This window comes from Acartia tonsa, chromosome 2 (assembly GCF_053477335.1).
Source record: "Acartia tonsa isolate MP-2025a chromosome 2, ASM5347733v1, whole genome shotgun sequence".
Classification (NCBI taxonomy): Eukaryota; Metazoa; Arthropoda; class Copepoda; order Calanoida; family Acartiidae; genus Acartia; species Acartia tonsa.
The window spans coordinates 12,499,216-12,521,753 of NC_137261.1; the positions used below are offsets into that span (position 1 = coordinate 12,499,216).

The following is a 22,538-nucleotide window of genomic DNA, read 5'->3' on the forward strand; positions in this document are numbered from 1 at the left end:
AATAAACAAGACAAACAAAATAATCATTCCTCAAATTAGGATGGATCCATACCAATACCACGAGCTGCATGACAGATGGGACGCCCTCATGGTTAGGATGTTGAGACTCTTCTCCAAGCTAAATATTCGAGTTCAAGAAGAATCATGTGGCATTGATGACGCTGTTGAAATAGTAAAACTGTTATACCATCACGGTTGGGTAGAGACACACTTAAAGAAGAATGAACCTATGCCCGAGAATCTCTACGAGAACGAGAGACCCCGCCTGGATGATACCGAGAGATATGTCATTGACCATGAAGCCGACTGTGCACCTTTCCTCACCAACGTCAGCCCTTTTTTCTAAATAAAACCCAGAGTAACAAGGTAAAAACTACGAAATTATTGCAGGGGTGTATATTCTGCTCCGGGGGGGGGGGGGAGGGGAGGGGGAAAAAAGAAATAAGTGGATCAATGATGGAAGTTGCTTCAAATCACCTGCTCTTGTTCATGGCTAGTTGTCTTTTGTAGCAGGGGAAAAAATTGTTTTTAACCAAAAAATGTTTCAGAATTCTTTGAGTTTCTTCATTAAAAAACGCTTTAGTTTTCTCATTTTTAATTCAATGTTCTTTCCTTTCAGGGAAGAGAAAGGAGAAGCTAGGAGAAGCCGAGCTCGCCGCCGGCGATTTCATCCAGCCTCCGGATATCCATGCTGAAAGCGAATTTTAATTGTAATTTGTGGCGTTATCCTCTTAGAAAATTTTGTTTGTATTATTTAACTCCCCATCCCCCCCCCCCAAACTAAATTGCTGGGTTAGGTTAGGCTAGGTTAAGTTATACGGCTAGGTAGAGGCCAGGCGCCGTTTTTCTAGGGGGGGGGGGGGGTATTTCCTAAGAGGATAACATCAATTTGTTCTTTCAGAACATTTACGTTAACCTCTCTTTGATTGCAGCGCCCATATATTTTATAATTAAGTACCCATGGTGACAGTGATCGAGCCCCACTGGTCGTGCAGATATATAATTTCCTGCATATAAACATTAATAAACATTATTTACCCCTAAAGCCGACGATTACGTATGCACGTGTACAGTTTTTTAAGCTTCTGGCTATAGCTCTCTAGGAGATCTTAATTGATATGTTTTATTTTTTGTTTTTGTTTTTTGATATTTTTGTTATGTTTATTTATATTATTTATTATTATTTATTTTATAGCAAATTAACAAATTTTCTGGGTTCAACATTGTTGTTATAATAAAACTCCATGCAACTGCAGAATTCTGCAAAAGTCACGACCAGTGGGGCTTGATTATATATGCGTTCGTCGGCTTTTCAGGGAAGGCAGGAAATTTATATAGGTATTATCCAGGTCAGGACTGGAACAAACAAAATTTTATGTATATATTGTATATAGTTATTTTTTTCAAAGTAAAAAAATGTCAGACCAACGCTGGATGACGTATGTATAATTGGATCACAATTTTGATAGGTAAGTTTAATTAATTTTATAGACAATCAAAGAATAAATAAGGGTATTTTCTTATGTTTGTAACTCTAACTCTTTATTTTGTGAGTTCCTTTGACATTTAATTTTGGTTTCAAAAAGTGTCACTCCACCCCCCCCCCCCTTTTTTACTTTCTCCTTCTTTCGTTATATGTAAACAAGTAATAACCTTATTATTATAACCAGGGGTGTATATTCTGCACAAGATTTATTTTTTTTCCCCTGCTACAAAATTTTTTATTTTTTTCCCCCCTAGATTTTTCTGAAAAAGTAGGGGGGGAAATAGAAAAATATTTAAAGAACTCTATATTTCATTTATTTTATCCCTCCTACCACACATTTTTTTAGTTTTTTTAACCAAGGAGGGGGGCAAAATGGAAAAAATGTTTTCAGTTTTCTTAATTTTTACATTTTTTTTTCCTCCAACCACTTATTTTTTATTCCCCCCCCCCCTGAGCAGGGGATCCCATGCAGAATATACATCCCTGATTATAACATATACTTCTTATTTCAGGAGTTACCTATACACCCCTGTTAGACGTTATTGAAATGGGAGACAATTTGATTGGTACACTCTCTAAAGCTCTACTGAAGCGTATAAGAAGTGGAGATAAGAGGAAAAATGTACAGGTGACTTTTTACAACTAATTATTTCTACATATTTAAGATGAGACCTTACTTTTCATTACTGTACTTAAAGTATAATCTATGCTCGACTTTAATTTCTATTTTTCACTTGCAGTCAGCGCACTATAAACATGCTTGCTCTTACACCAGTATAGTCATATGTACTGTAATCAATTGACACGTGTAGCTTGCCCAAATAACGATCCATAACAACTCCCCTATATTATTTTAAATAAGTAATTCACTAATTATGTAATCTTTTTCCAGTTGCAGCATAAACTGAGGTCCATAAGAAAACTCTTCTGTAAGGCAACGAGAACCAGAAAATGGCGCAAGAAACATCAACAAAGTGAAGACAGTCAGCCATTACTAGAAGAAGAACAGCAGGAGGATTTGATGGATGTGGAATATGAGAACGAAACTGCATCGTCAAAAGGTAACCTACAATATCTGTAATATAAAGTAGAACGATGTCGGTCTGTCTGTTTGTTGTTTGTTTGTCCAAATTCCCACAAACATTGTCTCCCAATTTTTGTTTTTTATTTTCCTTTCAATCTAAATTTCAAACAATTGGTTTGATCAAACGTTAGTTAAGTTTGTCTCAAGATATCCTTGTTCCAGGGGTGTATATTCTACATGGGATCCCTTAACCTAACCCACCTTCACCCACTCTCTACATTTATCTACTTTTTCTGGAATTTTTAATTTTTTAACTTTCTAATTTGACTAGTTTTTCTTTACGGCATTATCCTTATACTAAAGTAACAGGATGTCTGTGTGTCTGTTCAAAAGGATCTTGCTAACCGCTGAACCGATTGGGTTCTCCTTTACAGGGTACCTTCACATAGGTCCCGGGAAGGTTTATAACTATAAAACATCATGTTTAACATCGTATTTTTTTAGGTAAAGTTTGTACAGGCTGCAATACCAACTTCACAAAGGAAACCGAAAGTATATGTTATCAATGCTACGCAAACCAAGTTTTGGAGCGATTAAATAACAATCCTGAAGAAACGGACTACATTAATATTGTTGTAGACAATATTAACAACAATAATACCAACGATAATAATGATGCAGACAATGACAGCATTCAAGATGCCGAGGACTGGGACCACGTCGAATTGTTTGATATACCTGAAGATTATTTTGACCCAGATGATGACGATGACCCTGATGACGAAGACCCTGATGACGAACCTGATGGCGATCATGACGGGGATCGCTTCAAACATCTTACAGAACTTGAGAAAGAAATTGTTAATGATTTCAGAAGCGTTTGTGTTCTAGACAACCCCATCTCTCACAACAAAGTTAGAATCATCCTGGCGATTCTGAAACGCTCGTGTATTTTCAAATTTCCGTCATATAATACATTATTCAAACCCAAATACAAAGTTGAAATCAAAGAAAACAAATATAATCCTACAAATGCTCCTGGTTCACTGATTGAGTGCAGGTATGTTTATATACGATTTAGAAAGCGTAGCATTTCTATAATCATTACCAGAATTTCCGTACGTCCATTTTAAACATGTCGATTTTTCTCCTTTTTTAACAACAAACTTTCAAGTGTTCTAATTATCAGTTTGATCATTCTTTGGTATATTGCTTCCTGCGACAACTTGAGAACAATATTATAAGCGAAGCCACTCTATAATTAATTCCTTAAAATTTAAGTATGTGCATAAACCTTATCCTTCTTGAAGCATTTTTTTTTAACAAATTTACTTACATTCAATTTTGGTTCGACTTTAATATTTTTAAATTCAGTTCAGATACTTCACAATTGTTAATGTCCGTTTGTCGTACCGTTTCAGTGCTTTGGTTTTTATGGATGTTGTCATCCTTGTTCCATTACTTTTCATCGTAATATTATTTGGAGCCCGATGGTGCAAAATTTCTTTGAATTGTGCAAGTTTTAGTTAAAAAAATATTTCTTTTTCCAGATTCCCTACCTATGAGATCCTCCAAGACGCCATCACAGACTTTAAACGGTTGAATGGACAACAGGCCGTTGATGATCATATAACTTTTGACATCTCGGGCGACGGAGTGAAAGCAGCTCAGGGATCTCATATCTCCTATTATACTGTCTGGATTAGGTAAGTAATTAATATATTGTGGATTTGAAAGGGTTGGGTTGGGATAAAGTTCTTTTCATATACAGCATGACCCTCGAAAAGGTATTTTTTAGGATTGGCAGCCTATATTTCAAAGGATATCAAAATATTTGTTTTACATCAATTGACAGCCCAGATTTTTAAAGCCAAAGTTTAGGAAACCATTCAATAAACAAATAAGAAAGAAAACTAAGTTTACAATTGATACTTTTTTCTATTGCATACATATATAAAAATCTGTCTTACTGTATACCAGGACTTAATTAATACCATAAGTAAACCTAGTTTTTACCACTTTTACGGTAAAATTTTACCAGCCTTTACGTTTTATAAATCAGTGACTACAATTTTAAGTCTAAGGTATTAAATGCTATTATTATTAATTCTTCTTTATTATTTCAGGTTATTCTTCAACAAGGATTTCAGTGTTATATTGCCAGTCAGCATATTTGAGAAGACGAGGAGGCGTCCCTACAGTTACAACTTTCTGGATAATGTTACCCGATTCATCAACAAACTAATTCAAGAAGGATTACCTGGACATACCTTTCAATGTAGAACCATCATCCACGATGCCGTTGCCAGAGCCGATGTATTCGGCATTCTTGGCCATGGATCAAAAAATGGATGCCCACACTGTGACCTTCCAGGGATGGCTTTTTCACAGACTTATCTCCGTCAAAAGAACTTGGTATTGTTCGAATCAATGAATGTATTTTACCCCAGTGACAGTCAAAATATGGGTACGCCGAGGTCTGACGAGAAATTCCGCAAGTTAGAGGAAAATAATCAGAACATGAAAACCAGTTTTTCTGACCTTGACCCGAGCTTGGATTTAATACAAGATACCCCCAGTGATCCGATGCACGCGTTGCACCTGGGCTATGTAAAGAAAGTGATGACGTACCTGAAGAAAGGACGTAATAGTTATCCAGAATTGGAAGAAGAAGACTTAGTTCAAATGGAGAGAATTACAGGGATGTACTGCATTTGACTAAAGAAATGACGCGTAAAATAGGTGTTTTCTTCGCGCATTTCTCGGCACTGCGATAAAATTCTGCATTTTTAGATTTATGTCTATTACACATTATTTGTACGCCTTGTTATGCCGCTTAAAAGAGTGTTAGTTTGAAAAGTTTAAAGAACTTAAATTTTGAAAATTTTCTCCTTATCACCCATATTTTACCATGAACTGCAGTAACTCCAATTATAGATGAAATCAACGATCAATTGAAGCTTGTTGGCGATTTTGATCGCGTTCCCCGTACGTCCATCATGCGCCTGACAGAGAAGAAGCTAGCCCTCAATTTGAAAAGTTCTGAATTCAAAGTACTGGGCTTCTACCATATGATATTTTATGCAGAGGTAGGTTTTTACCATATTATAATCTTTTTAGAATTTAAAGCTTATTTCAGTTTCATTATATTGTATAGCAATAACATTCTTTTTAAATTTGCGCACGTGTGCTATATTATATATATATTTCTATTGAGGAGGGTGGACTTCCAATAAGTATATAGGGCGAAGCCCCTAGAGGCTAGGGGCGAAAGAGCTAGTTTTACCTTAAATTATTACAATGTTTTTTTTTTCCAGTTGGCAAATCTTAAAGATGAACAACGTCTGATATGCAAGTTTTTATTCCACATATTGCGCAGTCTCGAAGAGCATATAACAACTGAACGTGTGGCTGAGCTCAAGACCATGATAATGGTCCTGAACTCAAAATTGGCGGAGATGTACGGCGAATCGTGCTTGAGTTACAATACTCACATGCTTTACCATATGCCGGAACATGTCCGCCGATTTGGACCATCCATGGCGTTCAGTTGTTATGCTTTCGAAAGTGCCAATCATGTGATATCAACTTACATCCGAGGATATAATTTTGGCCTTAAAGAGGTTTCAAACAGGTAATACTATTTTTTTTTAGTTGAGTTCCTTTGACTTTTAGTTTTGGTTTCAAGAAGTGTCACTTCTCCCCCCCCCCCCCACTCTTTACAAATTTTAATGTAATTTTTAAAAATGTAACATAACTTTCTTTCCGTGTATTGCTGATCAAACACTTAAGCTATAACGATTTCACCAGCAACATACCTTTCCGTTTAACAGCCATTAATGACATAAATGACATATTTAGATTGTTGATATTTCACACAGTGAAACCGTACATAAATGAAAAGCTGGCTGTCAGGGGAACAAGGAATGCCAACAAACGAAAGTTCGAAAGTAATAAATTCTATACAGACTGCCAAGACCTCTACTTTGTCCCAGACTGCCGTCGTGATAAAACAGTATGGTTGGTCCACAAAGTGAGGACATTTTTTCCGGCATACACCTTTCCTGAAGATTCCAGAATAATAGGTAGGGGTGTATATTTTGCACATGATTAATTGTTGTATAGAAATATTTCATGAACTATACATTTCATCTAATTCCTTTTTAACCTACCACAATTTATTTGTAATTCTCTTATCATGCCAGGAGGAGAGTGTGGTAAAGGGGGGGTCTAGGAAATATGAATTAAGTTTTATGGTTTTAAACACTGAAAATATACACCCCTGGTATTAGGAGTAGGCAAGACTGACGATCCCGAAGACTATAGCCATCCTCCAACACAACTAGCCTCCAACCTACTGAAGTACAGAGTAGCACATATCTCCGTACACCTGTTGCATCAAGATGTCTCCATCGTAATTCCTATCGGAATTTAATTTTGTACATTGAAAGCAGAGAAAGGGGGGGGGGGAAATGACACTTTTTGAAACCAAAACTAAAAGTTCCATATTGTACCCTTATAAAACAACTGCCATGCAAAATGACAGATCTGTAACTGTTTCTTTAGTTCAGTTCCTTTGACTTTTAGTTTTGGTTTCAAAAAGTGTCACTTCCCCCCCCCCCCCCCCTTTTGTTATAATATGTATGTAAAATGTTGTAAAATTCAACTGAAGGCCCTTCCCTCTTTATTTGGAATTTATGTGAAATGTACTTTAAAATATTTTTTTCATTAAAATTATTTTTTATAGCTAATTTTAAAAAAGGCATGTCAACTTAATTTAGCAAAACCCTACCTTTTTGGCCATCGATGGGTATGAAGTTAAAGTGTTATAAGTCTAGTCTGTAATTTGAAAGAGTACATGTTTGCAATTTAATTTAATTTTACATAAAATTTTAATTTCTGTCTACACATTTCAGATTTAAAACTATGCAAATTGCCCATGCCAACGACCTGGATAGAACAGCGTAATTTCGACTGGCAATTGACCAAGCTAGATCCCAAAATGACGAGGACTGGAAAGAGTGCTAGTTCTGTAAAGGTAAAAATTATATTTAAGGCCTAATTTACTATTGTACAAATTGCTGCTACCCTTCGCTCTTAAAACTTATAAATTCGCATGTTACCGGATCGAAAGGAAAACCTTATCGGTTCATGCTTAACAGACCACAAAAGATTATTGACCAAGTATAATTATTTATTAATTTTCCACAGTGTGTTTAACATTTGATATTAGTAATTAAAATTCTAGGGGCGTAGCCACTGCTATCTAATATCTTATTATGCATTGTAAATACAACAATTATTTCTTGTTTTAGAACAACAAGCCTACTGGAGGTGGCAAACCTAATGGAAGTGCCAGAGGTGGAAGTGCCAAAGCTGCAAGTGCCAAACCTGGAAGCAACAAATCTACTGGAGGTGGCAAAGGTACAACAGCAAAGGTAGGATTTTAAGTTTTATTGTTATCGGTTTTTGGTTTGTTGGTGTTTTGTTGTTAAACTAAACTTACTAACATGATGTCTGTTTGTGGGTTTGTACCAACAAATCTCGTTAACCGTTGAACAAATTGGGTCCCTCTAACCATATAACTTAACCTAGCCTAACCTAACACAGTCATTTTGTCGGGAGAGGGGGGGGGGGAGGGTAAAGTTTTAAAAAATAGAAGAAAAAAATTAGGATAATGCCGGTGTTGTTTAAAACTATAATCCTCGGTAAGTAATGCTTTACAATAATTATCTATATTATTTTTAGAACACAACTAGAACCACAACATCTCCAATAAGGCCAATAAATATTACCCCACCTCCATCTCCACGGGCACGGCCCCCCTCCGCGAGTCAACGGACCGCGAGAGTTGTAGTTCCTCCTGCAACATCATCACGACCCCAGTCCCAGTCATCACGACCCCAGGGATCATCTGGCCCTTCTGGTGAGATGGAAGAAAGCGAGGTATTATTTTTATTTCATTTTGTCATCCAGAGGATACAAATTACAATTATTTAGGATATATATCGACTTAGCCTGGAAAAAATAACTTGTAAGATTTGACTAAATTTTTGGTAAACATTGACCAATAAAAATTTACCTTGTAAATTTTTACAAACAAGTTGGTCAAATTTTACCAAGTTGATTTTTTGGTCAAAGTCCAAAAATCTGGACTTAGCCTAAAAATTTACCTTGTCAATTTTTACCAAAAAGTTGGTCAAATTTTACCAAGTTTTTTTGTTTGTCAAAGTCCAAAAATGATGGAAGATGCTTAGGATCACTTGCTCTTGTTTGTGGATAGTCTTCTTTTCTACCACGTAGTTTTTAAAATACCAAGACTTGAAAATATGTGGTTTAATATGTTTAATTTTAAGGATTTGTTCACCGGGGCCGTTATGAACCAAATTCAGAACCAATTTCAGCAGCTACGTACTTTCTTCACCTCACACATGAAAAATCAAATAGAGCCCATTAATGCGTCCATCAGAAACTTGGCAAACAAATCGTCCACAAACCATGAATTACTGAAGAATGAAATCAAAGACCTGCAAGACAGTGTATCAAGAGATATGGCTGAAAATACTGTAACCCTGACAACAGAAATGAAGAAAACCGGAAAAATAGTGGAAACCTTGGTGACTGATCTAAGAAGACTGACCAATGTGGATGAGCTTGATGAGGAGGAGGCGAATAAAGGGCCTAGTGAGAATCAGGATGTTGTCGTGGACCGTATTTTCTCACCAGAATTTTACAAAGAAAGAATACAGAACCATGACCCCTTGGAAAAAGATGGTTATATGCGAAGAGAAGAAATTGTCTTTTTCATCCAAAATTTCGATGACTCACTGAAAGTGGATAAAGGCTGGCAAACCTTACTGAAAGTATGCCGAGACATCATAACCTTCCTATATGTCGTGTTCGAGCAGTTCACCTTTGACGCCCGCATCACCGCTGCCTTTTGGACTGCTCCGGAACTTATTGATGACGAAACTGGTAAGTAAATATTATTTTGTAAATTTGACATGATGAGAAAACGTTTAAAACAGGGAGAAGGGAGGTGGGGGCAAGGGAAATAAACCGAATAAAAGGGGCATTCCTATTCTTGCTAGCAGGTGACCATGTACAATAATCTTTTTATATATATATTTTATTTGTGAAAATAAATCTTGTGCAGAATATACACCCCTGGTACAATAATAAACATGTACCTATGCATAGTTAATTGAAAATTTCATTATTATTTCAGTGGAACGTTTCTTGGATCATTGTAAGTTAGTGCTTAACGAGACGTACCTACATGAAGCTATCCCACCAAATTTGTGGAGAACAGGAACCTATGTGTCTTCAAGCGACCTTTTTCTAGTGAGGAACCACGTACAAGCTTGTAGGTAATTCAATTATTTATCGCATCTATTCCGCGTCTATTAAATGTGAAAGTGGTAGTTTCACAAAATGCATTTCAATGTTCTTTAGTTAAAAAAGTAGTTTCACGAAATGTTAACTGCATATTGTATTCTTGTTAAATTGTTAAACTACATTTCTATGGCATATGTTTCAAAGAATTTCAATTTTGTACCATGTATTTTTTTATGTGGCAAGACTTTTAGTTCATCTTTTCTTGATATATGTTATATGTTATATATTGAGACTGTTTTGATATAAACCCTTTTTTTATCTAGGTTCAAGCGCAATTTCGAACACACTTTTAAAAAGGACGCGACTGGTTTTTGTGAAAATATGAAGAGGGCCGAAGATTATATGATTGCTAATGATGATCCTGTCTGCTGGAGGTTATTTCGAGGGCTGGTAACGCGAAAACAAGAACGCGCATTGTCAACCCCCCTCTACAAGTTCGAACAGGTTTTTGAACTCAAGCCAAGCAAGGAGACAAGCAATAAGAAAGGCAAGAAAGACAAGATAGACAAGAAAGACAAGAAGGAAAAGCCACAGAAATGATCAGCCTTACAGATGTGTGAATTGTATCTGGCCCCTGCAGAGATACAAAGAATTAAGCGGCGTATTAAACCGAAGACAATCACAACTTCAACACCAGGTGTTACAGCCGAAGACAAGAAATTTTACTACATGTTAGGTGCCCACTCAATGGGTTGCTTACCCCACGAAGTTCAAGGAAAGAACCAGATTTACTTGAAAAGAAACAATGACAAGTCGAGTACTACATTTCAGATCAAAAATTATGCAGACATTGGGAATGCAAAGAAATCCAAGCAATTTTTCAAGACAGTCCATAGTGATAAGAAGGTTATAGCAAGAGCTGTAATGTATTATACGTACGCCACAGTAAATTTGAAACCAGAAATGAGTGAAGAACAGACAAAGATTCACAATGCCAGTGAGAAAGCAACAGTAATTTCCAGAAATAGAAAGATCGGAAGAATGAACACCACTGCTGATGAATCCACTGCTGATGATTCCACTGCTGATGATTCCACTGCTGATGATTCCACTGCTGATGATTCCACTGCTGATGATTCCACTGCTGATGAATCCACTGATGGTGAAGACAATGATGGTGAAGGCAATCATGGTGGAGGCAATGCTGTTGAAGACAATGATGCTGAAGGCAATGCTGTTGAAGAAAATGGTATGGAAAACATTGCTGATGAAGAAAGCAACAATGGTGAGCTTGTAATTGATGACGGAGGCGACGACGTTGAAATGAATTCAAATGATGATCAGATTGGGAATGAGTTACGCATACCACCCGCGGAGAATCCAGCAGTAACTCCAGAACCAGTAAAGCAACCAGTAAAGCCACGTAGGTTATATGAAGATCCAATTGTCAACAGCCAGTCCAATAATAAACCCAAAGTAAATGTATTTGAAAACATCACAAGCTCCAAAAGGAAGAAGCATGGAAAAGGAAAGGGCTCGAAAAAGTCGAAGAAGATAATTATTTGTGAAACAGACGATGAGGGCCAAAATGTGGGAAATCTTGATGATACAGTGCCAATGCAAGATGATGAACCACCACCAAACTTTCCACCACTGCAAAGACAGAAAGAATTTTATGGACGAAATAATTCAATCACAGGTACATATTTGTTGAACATTAATTATTATTTATAAGTTTTATCTTTCCTCGTATTGTGTATATACTGCACAAGATTTTTTTTCCTCTGCTACTAATTTTTTTTAAATTTTTCTTCCCCCCCCCCCCTAGTTTTTTTTCACCAAGTAGGGGGAAAATTGAAAAATATTTAAAGAACTCTATGATTTATTTATTCTATCCCTCCTACAACACATTTCCTTTTAAAATTTTTTTTCCACCAAGTAGGGGGGGTGGGGGGGTGGAAAAAATGTTTTCAGTACTTGCTTTTTGTTTGGAAACGTATAAAATTAATGTATAAATTAATTATTTACAGGCAACAGTAACGAGAGACAGGTGACTGGAAAGGCAACAAGTGTCGTGGAGGAAAGCAGCAGTGATGAGAATGATGAGGATGCCGAAGGTATTGTTATTTATAGTTTGAAAAACGTAGGAACTGTATCACCTAAATTTAAGTTTATTAATATTTTAGTTGAGAAGTAGTCTTAGATAAAAACCCTGTGGATTAATTTTGTTTTAAGGGAAACTTCGTACAGGCCCTGACAGGGTTTTAGGCTAAAATTTGTATGGGCGCAGCCGCTATCTATAATACTAAGTAGCTTAATGTCTGTCCGGCCGTCAGAAGCTTAAGATCTCAGTAACCACTGAATCGATCGAGGTTACGGTAAAATTTTACCACCTTTTAAATCGTATAGGCTGGTAAAATTTTACCATAAAAGTGGTAAAAACTAGGTTTTTTATGGTATTAATTGTGTCCTGGAGATCGGATTCTACTCTTCTGTGTATTGGTCCTGCGGTGATTTTAAGCTATTTCCTTGGAGGGGGGGGGGGGGGGGGGTAACATTTATACTATTTGAAATAATGACTATAATAATTATTTAGATGATGTGCCGATCATTCCAAAGAAGAACCGGGAGCGAAGGCAAACCGCATTGGAAGCCGAAGCAAAAACCAAGAGAAGTTTACAGCTGGACTCAAATGAACCATCATTCGAGGTGGATAACGAAGATGACAGAAACGAGAGTGACGAAATTTTGGAGGTTGAGGACATTGAGGGCAAGAATGACGGCAATGCAAGTAAGGAAATTCGGATACATCCATGTGGAATAATATTACCCAAACTTGCCATTATAATTGAAAACCACACGGGTCATTATGAGGTTGTTGCAGTAGGCTCAAATGTTTCTATACACAACCAAAGGGAAATTTTAGAACTCATCAACATTGACGGTAAGTTACAGGTCTTAATGTAATAAATGGGGGGGGGGGGGGGGTGGGCGAAAGTGACACTTTTTGAAACCAAAACTAAAACCAGCCTAATTTTTTTGGGGCTTTTATTGGCGGTTCTCGGCGGTGGCAACGCCGTTTCTTCACAGTTCCATATTGTACCCCTATAAAGCAACTGCCAATGCAAAATTCCCCCTTTTATCTTTGATTGGCATATAAATATAGGGTAAAAAATATTGCTTGTTTTCATTTGAATCTGATTAATAGTAACTAATGTTCATATAGGTATGGAAATAATATTGAAGCTACAATTATGTACATTTGCTTTAACATTTTTTATTTCTTTGTAGGAGAAAAAGCAAAGTGGAAAAAAGATGAAGAAGAAGGTGAATTAATTTCTGACATCAAAGAAGAAGCACCAGAAAGTGATGATACAGATCAAGGTCATCAATCAGACCCAGACACTGGAACTGGCAGTAGTAGTAGTAGTGAAGAAGAAGAAGTTGAACGCAGGCCAAAAGCAAAAGTGGCCCAAAAGCCAAAGCCTACCAAAGAAGTTCCTAAACGTCCCAGAAAACAAACAACATTTCCATCAACGAATCAAATTGAAGCGGTGTTGTACAGAAACCAGAGCAGAGCAAGCACGAGCAGAGCACAAAATTCAAGCCGGGAATATGCTGAAAGTTGCGCAGGCACATCAAATCCTGATGAAGACGTAAACCCAGAACCAGGTTGTAGTTATAGTCAACTCAGTCCAGAGCCAGGTTGTAGTAATAGTCAACTCAGTGAGCAACCTAACCAAATTAGGATGCAGCAAATGTTGAACAGAACAAATACACATTTGCCCGATTTCGGCCAGCGTGGTGAGACTCGGACAAGAAGAGATGCCAACAAACGAGTAAAGGCCAACATGAAGAAGCAAAGATTGTGGGAACAGGGAATCAGGCCTGAAGATGAAGAGTTAGAGAAGAAGAAAAGATCAAGCTCCAGACCACCACAGAGAGCAAGTTCTCAACAATGTTCTCAGAACATAAACAATTACAGTATCTTTGGCAGCTACATTACAGCTGATTCGGGAAAGGGGTGTATATTCTGCACAAGAAATATTGTTTGTCCACGGCTAAAAATTTTTAAAATTTACAAATGTTTTCAGTTTTCTTAATTATTACCTTTTTTTCTTACCTCCATCTATTTATATTTAATGAAATATAATATACATCCCTGTGCAGACTTGGAAAAAATATTACACATCCGAACCATGTAGAATATACATCCCTGGCAGAATGGAGACAAGTATTATTCGTCGGAACTTTCGTCTGAAAACGAAGTACAAGACGAAGAACAAGACGAAGAACAAGACGAAGAACAAGACGAAGACCTGATAGGTCCCAGTCAATCCCAATAATTCCAGGACTTTACGTATATATATATTTATATGTAATTTTTTTTTATTTCATAAGTTTCATCTTCAACTTTTTTTTATAATATCTAGAAAGGAGTAGTTTCCCAAAATGCATTTGAAGTTAATTTAGTGAACCGTATATTTGAACCTGTTTAAATGTGTTTAAACTCTATTTATATGGCATAAATTTGAAGAAAGTTAAATTTTCTACCACGTACTTTTACCATCTTAACAAAGAAAAATATGCAATTCACAAAATTAAGTTCAAATGCATTTTGTGAAACTACCCCTTTCCACCAATTAAGTTTAATGAGCTTAAAGTTAAGAGCTTAAACTGAAAATTTTTTGTTGTATAATCTGTCGCATTTTTTGTAATTCAGTATATAGCAGTTGTAGTTTACCCCCTAAACTAAGGAAAAAAAGTATTCACAACTAGCTTTTGTTAATTTTATATATTTGTTTAATTTTGTATATAAATATTATATATATGACAGTTATCGTAGGGAATGTTTTAATTAATACGGTGGTAGATTTCCATGGTAAAATCCGTAATGTTTATGTGCTGTAATTAAAAAAGAGAACGTTTCAAATTTGTATTAACTTTTTGTAAATGAAATTTGTCTATATACTTGTTTACAATATAAGATATACCAATATGTGATCTTGCTGGACCCTATTATATTAAAATTCCCTACGTCAGTTTTTTGGACATTTATTCATGAAAATTTAATTACCAGTGATAATTTGTTTCTTTTCAAATTTAATATAGAATGTCCGACATGTCCATGTCAGCCACAGCAGCAGCCGACTTAGAGAGAGACGAACAGCACGAAGAACAGAAGCCGGAAACCACAAGTGGGTGAGTAATATTTTAATATGTATAAAACGAAGTAGAATGATGTCTGTCTGTCTGTCTGTCCGTCCGTCCGTCCCTAGCTATATTTTGGTAACCATTCATCGAATCGGATTCGACAATCCATCACAACATAATTACATAAATACATATTACATATTTTTTGGTAATTACTTCTTTGGGCAAAGGTCCGATTACCTGGGATATATAATATATATTTATATATTTCAGTGATAGCGAAAAAGAGAAGAACGAAATGAGTGTGTCTGAGCCTGAGCTGCCTGCTAAGCTGGCTGACCTGCCTGATACCCCTCCTAAATCGTCTGATACAGAAGATTTGAACCTAACTTTGGATTGCACTACGTAAGTTTATTTATTTTTGTTACCATTCTATTTCTGTTCGGAAGGTGGTAGTAGCCGGATTGAAAAGAGTAGGATAAACATTATTGTTATGGCGAATAATTATAGTTTCATTCAGGGGTGTACATTACGCACAAGATATTTTTTGTTCCCGTGGTACAAAATTTTGTATTTTTTTCCCACCTATTTTTATCTCACCAAGTAGGGACGGAAATGGAGAAATATTGAAAGAACTAAAATTTTTGGTCCTACCACACATATTTTAGTTATTTTCCCCCCACCACCTGAACAGGGGATCCCATATAGGATATACACCCCTGATATTTCAAATTAGCAGCTACGCTAAACCCTCTAATATGAAGTATATCTCTTAAAGTTTCTTTTGCCACTCCCTTCCCTTGCCGGTACCTATGAGAAGAACCCGATCTGTTCAGTGGTTATCGAGATCCTTCGGTACATAAACACGGACATCCTGTTACTTTAGTATTATTTTTTTTTATTTTTCAGGGACGACGATGGATGGGAGACAATGCAGAAAATAAAACAAGACCTTGGGGCAGCAAAGCAAAAAATTGCTTCTTTGGAAGAGGAGATCGCTTGTTTGGAAACACAAACAAAGTAAGAAATTTTTTTCACTTCTTTTTTTGGTATTTAATCCGGGCGACTGTGTTGTAAATGATTTTTCGGTACAGACAAATTCACCTTTATATATTACAAAACTAGCAAGTATGCCTCTAGGGGTAAGGTGGGAGGGGTAAATGTGGACCAAAAAAAAGTTTACTATTTAATTATAATATGATTGCTTAATTCAGGGAGCAATCCAAGAGATGTCCGGCGGCACAAAAGGATGACCAGAAGGTCGGACAAGCCTCTGTTATGGAAGGAGAAGCAAAGTAAGATATCCTATTATATAAAGTAGTAAGCGTTTTTTGTCTGTCCCGAAGGATAACCGCTAAACCGATATTGTTCTCCTTTAAAGTGAAGCTTCTTATAGGTCCTGGAAAGGTTTTAAACTATTTTTGTGCAGGGTGTCTTCACCCCCTCCCCCAAAAAATATTTTTACTCTTCTGAAACTGAAATTTAAAATGGGAAGATGTTGATTTTTCCCCTTCCAACCTTAAGTGCCCCTAGAGGTTTCTAGGGGCGTAGCCACTAGTTTCTTTTAATAATCTTTTTTCATACTTTATCCGGGCGACTGTGTTGTAAATGATTTTTCGGTACAGACAAATTCACCTTTATATATTACAAAACTAGCAAGTATGCCTCTAGGGGTAAGGTGGGAGTGGTAAATGTGGACCATAAAAAGTTTACTATTTAATAATAATATGATTGCTTAATTCAGGGAGCAATCCGAGAAATGTCCGGCGGCACAAAAGGATGACCAGAAGGTCGGACAAGCCTCTGTTATGGAAGGAGAAGCAAAGTAAGATATCCTATTATATAAAGTAGTAAGCGTTTTTTGTCTGTCCCGAAGGATAACCGCTAAACCGATATTGTTCTCCTTTAAAGTGAAGCTTCTTATAGGTCCTGGAAAGGTTTTAAACTATTTTTGTGCAGGGTGTCTTCACCCCCTCCCCCAAAAAATATTTTTACTCTTCTGAAACTGAAATTGAAAATGGGAAGATGTTGATTTTTCCCCTTCCAACCTTAAGTGCCCCTAGAGGTTTCTAGGGGCGTAGCCACTAGTTTCTTTTAATAATCTTTTTTCATACTTTATCCGGGCGACTGTGTTGTAAATGATTTTTCGGTACAGACAAATTCACCTTTATATATTACAAAACTAGCAAGTATGCCTCTAGGGGTAAGGTGGGAGTGGTAAATGTGGACCATAAAAAGTTTACTATTTAATAATAATATGATTGCTTAATTCAGGGAGCAATCCGAGAAATGTCTGGCGGCACAAAAGGATGACCAGAAGGTCGGACAAGCCTCTGTTATGGAAGGAGAAGCAAAGTAAGATATTTCTTTTAATATTATTTTTTCATACTTTATCCGGGCGACAGTGTTGTAAATGATTTTTCTGTAAAGACAAATTCAACGTGTTCCTTTATTTATTAAAAGCGAGTACTAACAAGTACGCCTCTAGCTGGGTAAGGTGGAAGGGGTAAATGTGGAACCAAAAAGTTAACTACTTAATTTAAATAGATTATTATATATATATTGTTTAATTCAGGAACAAAACAGCTGCAGCTGGCTCTCCAGAAAATTCGGATGAGAACGAGGTTAAGGAAGTCACTGTTATGGAAACACCAGCAAAGTAAGATTTTTTAAAAATTGTTTTTACTACTTTATCCTGGCGACTGTGTTGTAAATGATTTTTCTGTACGCTAAACCCTCTAATATGAAGTATATCCTTAAAGTTTCTTTTGCCACTCCCTTCCCTTGCCGGTACCTATGAGAAGAACCCGATCGGTTCAGCGGTTAACAAGATCCTTCACTACATACAAACAAAAATCGTTTTACTTTGTAGTATAGATTGTTTAATTTCAGGATGGAAGACAAACCGGATTTTGATATAATTTATGAGAACATAAAGAATCCAGGACCAAAAAGCCCAGGTATAGTACAATATTTATACTAGCGACTGTGCCCAAAGCATATAGTGAAACATTTCTGTACTAGGCACTAAGAAAATGCCGTAATACATTGTATTATTACACTAGGTTAGGTTAGGTTAGGTTAGGTTAGGTTAGGTTAGGTAAAGGTTAGGTTAGGTTAGGTTAGGTTAGGTTAGAATAGGCTAGGCTAGGCTAGGCTAGGCTAGGCTAGGCTAGGCTAGGCTAGGCTAGGCTAGGCTAAAACTAGAAATATTACTCTTTCTATTAATACACTAGGTTAGGTTAGGCTAGAAAAAAAAACTATTGTAAAATTGAAGTATTTTTTTGTACAAAAAAATAATTTTAAAAAATATTTTAATTTCAGTGTATCGGGTGTCAGATGATGAGCAGGAGATGTTTGAACCACCCCCTCCTACAATCCCGCCAGCATCAAAACTGAGTAGGCGCAAAAGAACTGCAACACCGGGGAAAATCAAGACCTGCGCCCATGGACGCAGTCCCCGAAGCGAGCTGCCAACAAACACAAGACTCATCGAATGCACCTATTTGTGTGCAGACTGCCGCGTCTTCTTTCACAAGAGGCAAAAGGAAAGAAAAGAAGGACAAAAGTAAGCTGATGTATAATAGTCCTTCCAGTCAGATCATATATAAACTATTTGTGATAAAAAAGTGATATATATCAAGATATCTTGAGTCAAAAATATGTTTAACCACCTTTAATTTGTACGTACATTAATCTATATGACAGTTTTGACAGTTTTGTTCTGACGATGAGAATATTCATATAATATTATATTTGAAACCGCTATTCCTATATAGCAAATTTTTGAAAATTTTATAATGGAAAGTAACTTCGTAATATATTTTTCTTGTGTATAAAAATGTTCTAGTATAAAGTACAATTAGAATCCAGATCTCAGCAATTAAAACCTATGTATATTTGTGTTAATTTCTCAGCTTAAACCGATTAAACATGCAGTTATATTATCTGAATAAAACTATGTAATATTTGGTCATTTAAACCACGTCTAGAATTATAGACTAATTAAGAAAATTTCTGTGAATATATACCTATATAGTATCGCGCTATCGTACCTATGTAAATCATTATGTAAAAAAATATGTTTAAGTGTTTCAATCAATAAAGATAATAATGAAAACAATTTTTTTTTTATTTTTGCGATTTGTGTACAAGCGATGTTTTTCTATAATTAAGGTCGTTTTTTACCACTTTCTCGTGATTTTTACCACCCGTTTTTACCACAATTTTTGGTAAATTTTTACCATATTTACCCTATTTCTGGTAAAATTTTACCAATTTAGGGCAAAAATATTACCAGGTGTTGAACAGTTTTACCACTTTTTCGGTAAAATCTTACAGAAATTTGCGGTAAATTTTACCAAAAAAGTGGTAAAAATTGGTCAAAATCTGGTATAAATTTGCGTCCTAAAATGGTAATATTTTACCGGAAATCTGGTAAAATTTTACCGATAATTGTGGTAAAAATCGCTGGTAAAAAGCGTCACAGAGTACCACAAAAAGTGTTTTTACCACGGTTACGGTAAAATTTTACCACCTTTTAGATCGTATAGGCTGGTAAAATTTTACCATAAAAGTGGTAAAAACTAGGTTTTTTTATGGTATTAATTCCGTCCTGGGATTTTCTTGTCCCGGCATATACTATTCCAATGTATCTCTCAAACATTCCAATTATATTCTTTTTGTCCTTGTTTCCATTTTTAGAGTCCATTCGATTTATTATTACTTGGATTTTGCACCAGATTTTTACGTACTCTGATAAAGTAATACATGCAGCTTTCTAAAATAACAATACCACCATCATTCTCCTTCATCTCATCTTTCTCCATCCTACTGGATGAACGAACTGACCAAGCCAAGTTGGACAAAATTGACAATGTATCCACGTATATTCTTACTCAATTTCGAGTCCATTTCTCTTGATTATGTCAACTTTCAAATATTGGGTGTTACCACATATCACTGTAAATTTTAAACAGCTAAAGATCACAAAATATGATATATGCTAAATATTATCAATTAGCAGATACGGCCCTAGAGGTAGTTGAATTCGACCCAAACTTTTTTATTTTAGTTTTATGAAGAAAAAAGGACAGAATATTTTTTTTTTTGGGGGGGGGGTGGGGCGATAAATCTAGGGAAGGTGGTGGTACCCTCCCCAAAAATAAACCTTTCCATGACCTTTGAGAAGCAACTAGTATAAAACGATATGGTCACACAAAGCAATATATTGGTCTTTGACAGGGTTTAGACAAGGGGAGGGTTATGTCAAATGTTAAACTTATTCTTTTAAATTCATTATATTTAGGTATTTTTTTCTAATTTTGCAGATTTAAAGAACCTGCCAAATACGTTTGACCTAATTTGTTTAACTCTGTTGAGTGATCTTTACTTTATTTTCTCTTTCTATTAATGGATACAGGATATTTGTGGATATATTGCTATTGGAAAATTTGTCGTCTATTTAAATTGCTACTATGGACCTAATTTATTGGTCAGATCGTTCATCCAGTAGGAGGGAGGGGATGGAGTACAATGGATGAAGAGAGGGTTTCATAATTTTTACCATCTGCAAGCATCACATTATCGGAGTACATGAAAATCTGGTGCAACATCAAAGTAATAATATATCCCATATTTCTATAATAATATAAAAAAGAGTTATAAATAAGAAATAGAAGAGTAAGAGTTGTAACCCAAATCTCTTTTCAACTCTTGTCCACTTAAGATCAAAGTTACTAATACAATAAAGTTTCATTTTAAATCAACAACAGAAATAATGTATTTTCCAGTTTGACTTCGAAACAGATTCATATCCGCTGGATTAAAACCGGTTCTAAGCAATACTGAAAAATCACGTATGGAATGATATTACAGACAATTTTTCTCAAACATTAAAATAAAAATCATAAAATTAATACCAGTTTTGTTAGACTTTTGGTATATAGTCCCTTTCGTGGCCGTTTCGTCGTATTTTCCCCTATTTCTAGCCCCTGCGGAAGGCTCTAACCAGGTAGGGCAATCACCTAACCTAACTTATCCTAACCTAACCTAAAATAATAGGGAAAAAACTACTGTGAAAATAAGACGAAACGCCCCTTTGCAGTCCATGAATAGTTTTATGTGGAAAATAGGGGTTTCTTAAGGATAAGACAACTTTCAATAAATTGATGTACTACCAGGGAGAAAGGGGATATTGGGCTGTTTATTACACTGGTTCCCAAAGTTTTATAGTTACGTTTTCTTGATTCGTTGATTTCACAAATTTTGGGACTTTTTTGAATTTGATTGGAAGGTTACTTAAGTTGAGTGTCAAAACGTTTAAACCAACAATTGTAATCTACAGAAGGTGTAATTTTGTGTATTATTATTGGGGATGAATATCAATATATTGGCCTATGTGTACTTCCCATTTTTATTAGACAAATTTGTTTAGCTCTAATGGATATTTAGAGATTTGTAAAAGTTTACAAATTACAAAATTAACTCAATTTCTAGTTAACTATATTAGTATCCATGGAGCTTTATAAAGTTCACACATTCTTTCCAATTAACCCATTTTAAATGTTTATAGACTAACTAGTTAATATGCTGGGTCTAACGAAGGTAGTAACGAATAGATCACAATATATTATTTAGCTTCAATTACTATTTATATTGTGTGCTTCCAGAGGTACTAATTGGCCGTAGAAATATTATAAATAATATGATGGATTATTAAAATAACAAGGAATATATTCCCATAAGCTCTCAGTGTATCATATAAACAAATATTTAACTTAACAAGACTGAATGACAACATCCATATGTAGCGAAACACATATTAAAAATAATTTAATTCAAACATAGTTTTAAATTGCTATGAGAATTTAGACATGCCTAGAGGACCTCAAACCCTATATATAGGAAACTTGGCTATAAAAAAAACCTCTTATATAAAAGCATGAACATAGAAATAAGCTTGAAATTTATCGAAAGATTTGTAGTATCAAAGCTACTCTAGATACGTTCGTCTGTCCGTCCAGGCAACTCAATAAGATTTCTAAAGGATTTTATAGATTTCTCTTCATAGTAGCGAAGCTAATCTATAATTCACTTTGTCTAAACATCATTCTGTCCGTATCGCTATGGGGGAAATGAGATTTACTCAGCTGCTATTAATGCTAGACCTCTTCTTGTAAGTAGTTTAAATGAAAGTTTTGTGATTTAAATCATTCTTAGTATCTTTTATTCTAATCCCTCTTTCTTTTGTATGACCACTGAACATATTCGATTCACTTTGTACGTTTTTAAATCCACTTTTTTGCTTCGCTACTTTTGAATGTTGTCATCCTTGTTTATATTGAACATATTGTAGTATTTCACTTTTTTTATTTTCTTAATTCTAAAAAATCCTTTACTAAAAGTTTAAAAGAAATAGAGGGAGACATACTGCATCTATTAAAACAATGACAGACAGATGGACAAACATACAAACCCACTAAAACACTTTATTATACACACCTAACTTGTCAATAGATATTTTTTTAAATAGAG

At 35.5% G+C, this 22,538-nt stretch overlaps 6 protein-coding genes across 7 annotated transcripts in view; 5 read left to right on the forward strand and 1 right to left on the reverse strand.

Moving 5' to 3' along the window:
* LOC145312399 (trehalose transporter 1-like protein) overlaps positions 1-22,538 on the reverse strand; it is a 186,188-nt gene that overhangs the window by 42,803 nt on the left and 120,847 nt on the right. The gene's annotated exons all lie outside the window — the stretch shown is intronic.
* On the forward strand, positions 4,491-7,119 carry LOC145304673 (uncharacterized). 2 transcript variants are annotated; one of them, XR_013874161.1, is made up of 2 exons: positions 4,491-5,599; positions 5,828-6,479. XR_013874161.1 is itself a non-coding variant. In XM_080146618.1 (2 exons), the coding sequence occupies exons 1-2, from the start codon at positions 5,510-5,512 to the stop codon at positions 6,146-6,148; spliced, it is 411 nt and encodes a 136-aa protein (XP_080002744.1). In that variant the 5' UTR covers positions 4,491-5,509; the 3' UTR covers positions 6,149-7,119. The 2 variants fall into 2 exon arrangements, 1 of the variants encoding a protein (XP_080002744.1); XM_080146618.1 differs by having other exon boundaries at positions 5,828-7,119.
* LOC145304665 (uncharacterized) lies at positions 7,150-10,389 on the forward strand. Its single transcript, XM_080146604.1, has 2 exons — positions 7,150-9,485; positions 9,739-10,389. Exons 1-2 carry the CDS (start codon positions 8,840-8,842, stop codon positions 9,882-9,884), a joined length of 792 nt encoding a protein of 263 aa, XP_080002730.1. The 5' UTR covers positions 7,150-8,839; the 3' UTR covers positions 9,885-10,389.
* Positions 10,448-12,815, forward strand: LOC145304657 (uncharacterized). The gene is made up of 3 exons (XM_080146593.1): positions 10,448-11,547; positions 11,879-11,965; positions 12,445-12,815. Exons 1-3 carry the CDS (start codon positions 10,461-10,463, stop codon positions 12,813-12,815), a joined length of 1,545 nt encoding a protein of 514 aa, XP_080002719.1. The 5' UTR covers positions 10,448-10,460.
* On the forward strand, positions 14,945-16,997 carry LOC145304693 (uncharacterized). Its single transcript, XM_080146637.1, has 4 exons — positions 14,945-15,050; positions 15,276-15,407; positions 15,912-16,022; positions 16,217-16,997. Exons 1-4 carry the CDS (start codon positions 14,962-14,964, stop codon positions 16,299-16,301), a joined length of 417 nt encoding a protein of 138 aa, XP_080002763.1. The 5' UTR covers positions 14,945-14,961; the 3' UTR covers positions 16,302-16,997.
* On the forward strand, positions 17,305-19,125 carry LOC145304685 (uncharacterized). Its single transcript, XM_080146629.1, has 4 exons — positions 17,305-17,357; positions 17,578-17,661; positions 17,895-17,962; positions 18,327-19,125. The coding sequence occupies exons 1-4, from the start codon at positions 17,341-17,343 to the stop codon at positions 18,572-18,574; spliced, it is 417 nt and encodes a 138-aa protein (XP_080002755.1). The 5' UTR covers positions 17,305-17,340; the 3' UTR covers positions 18,575-19,125.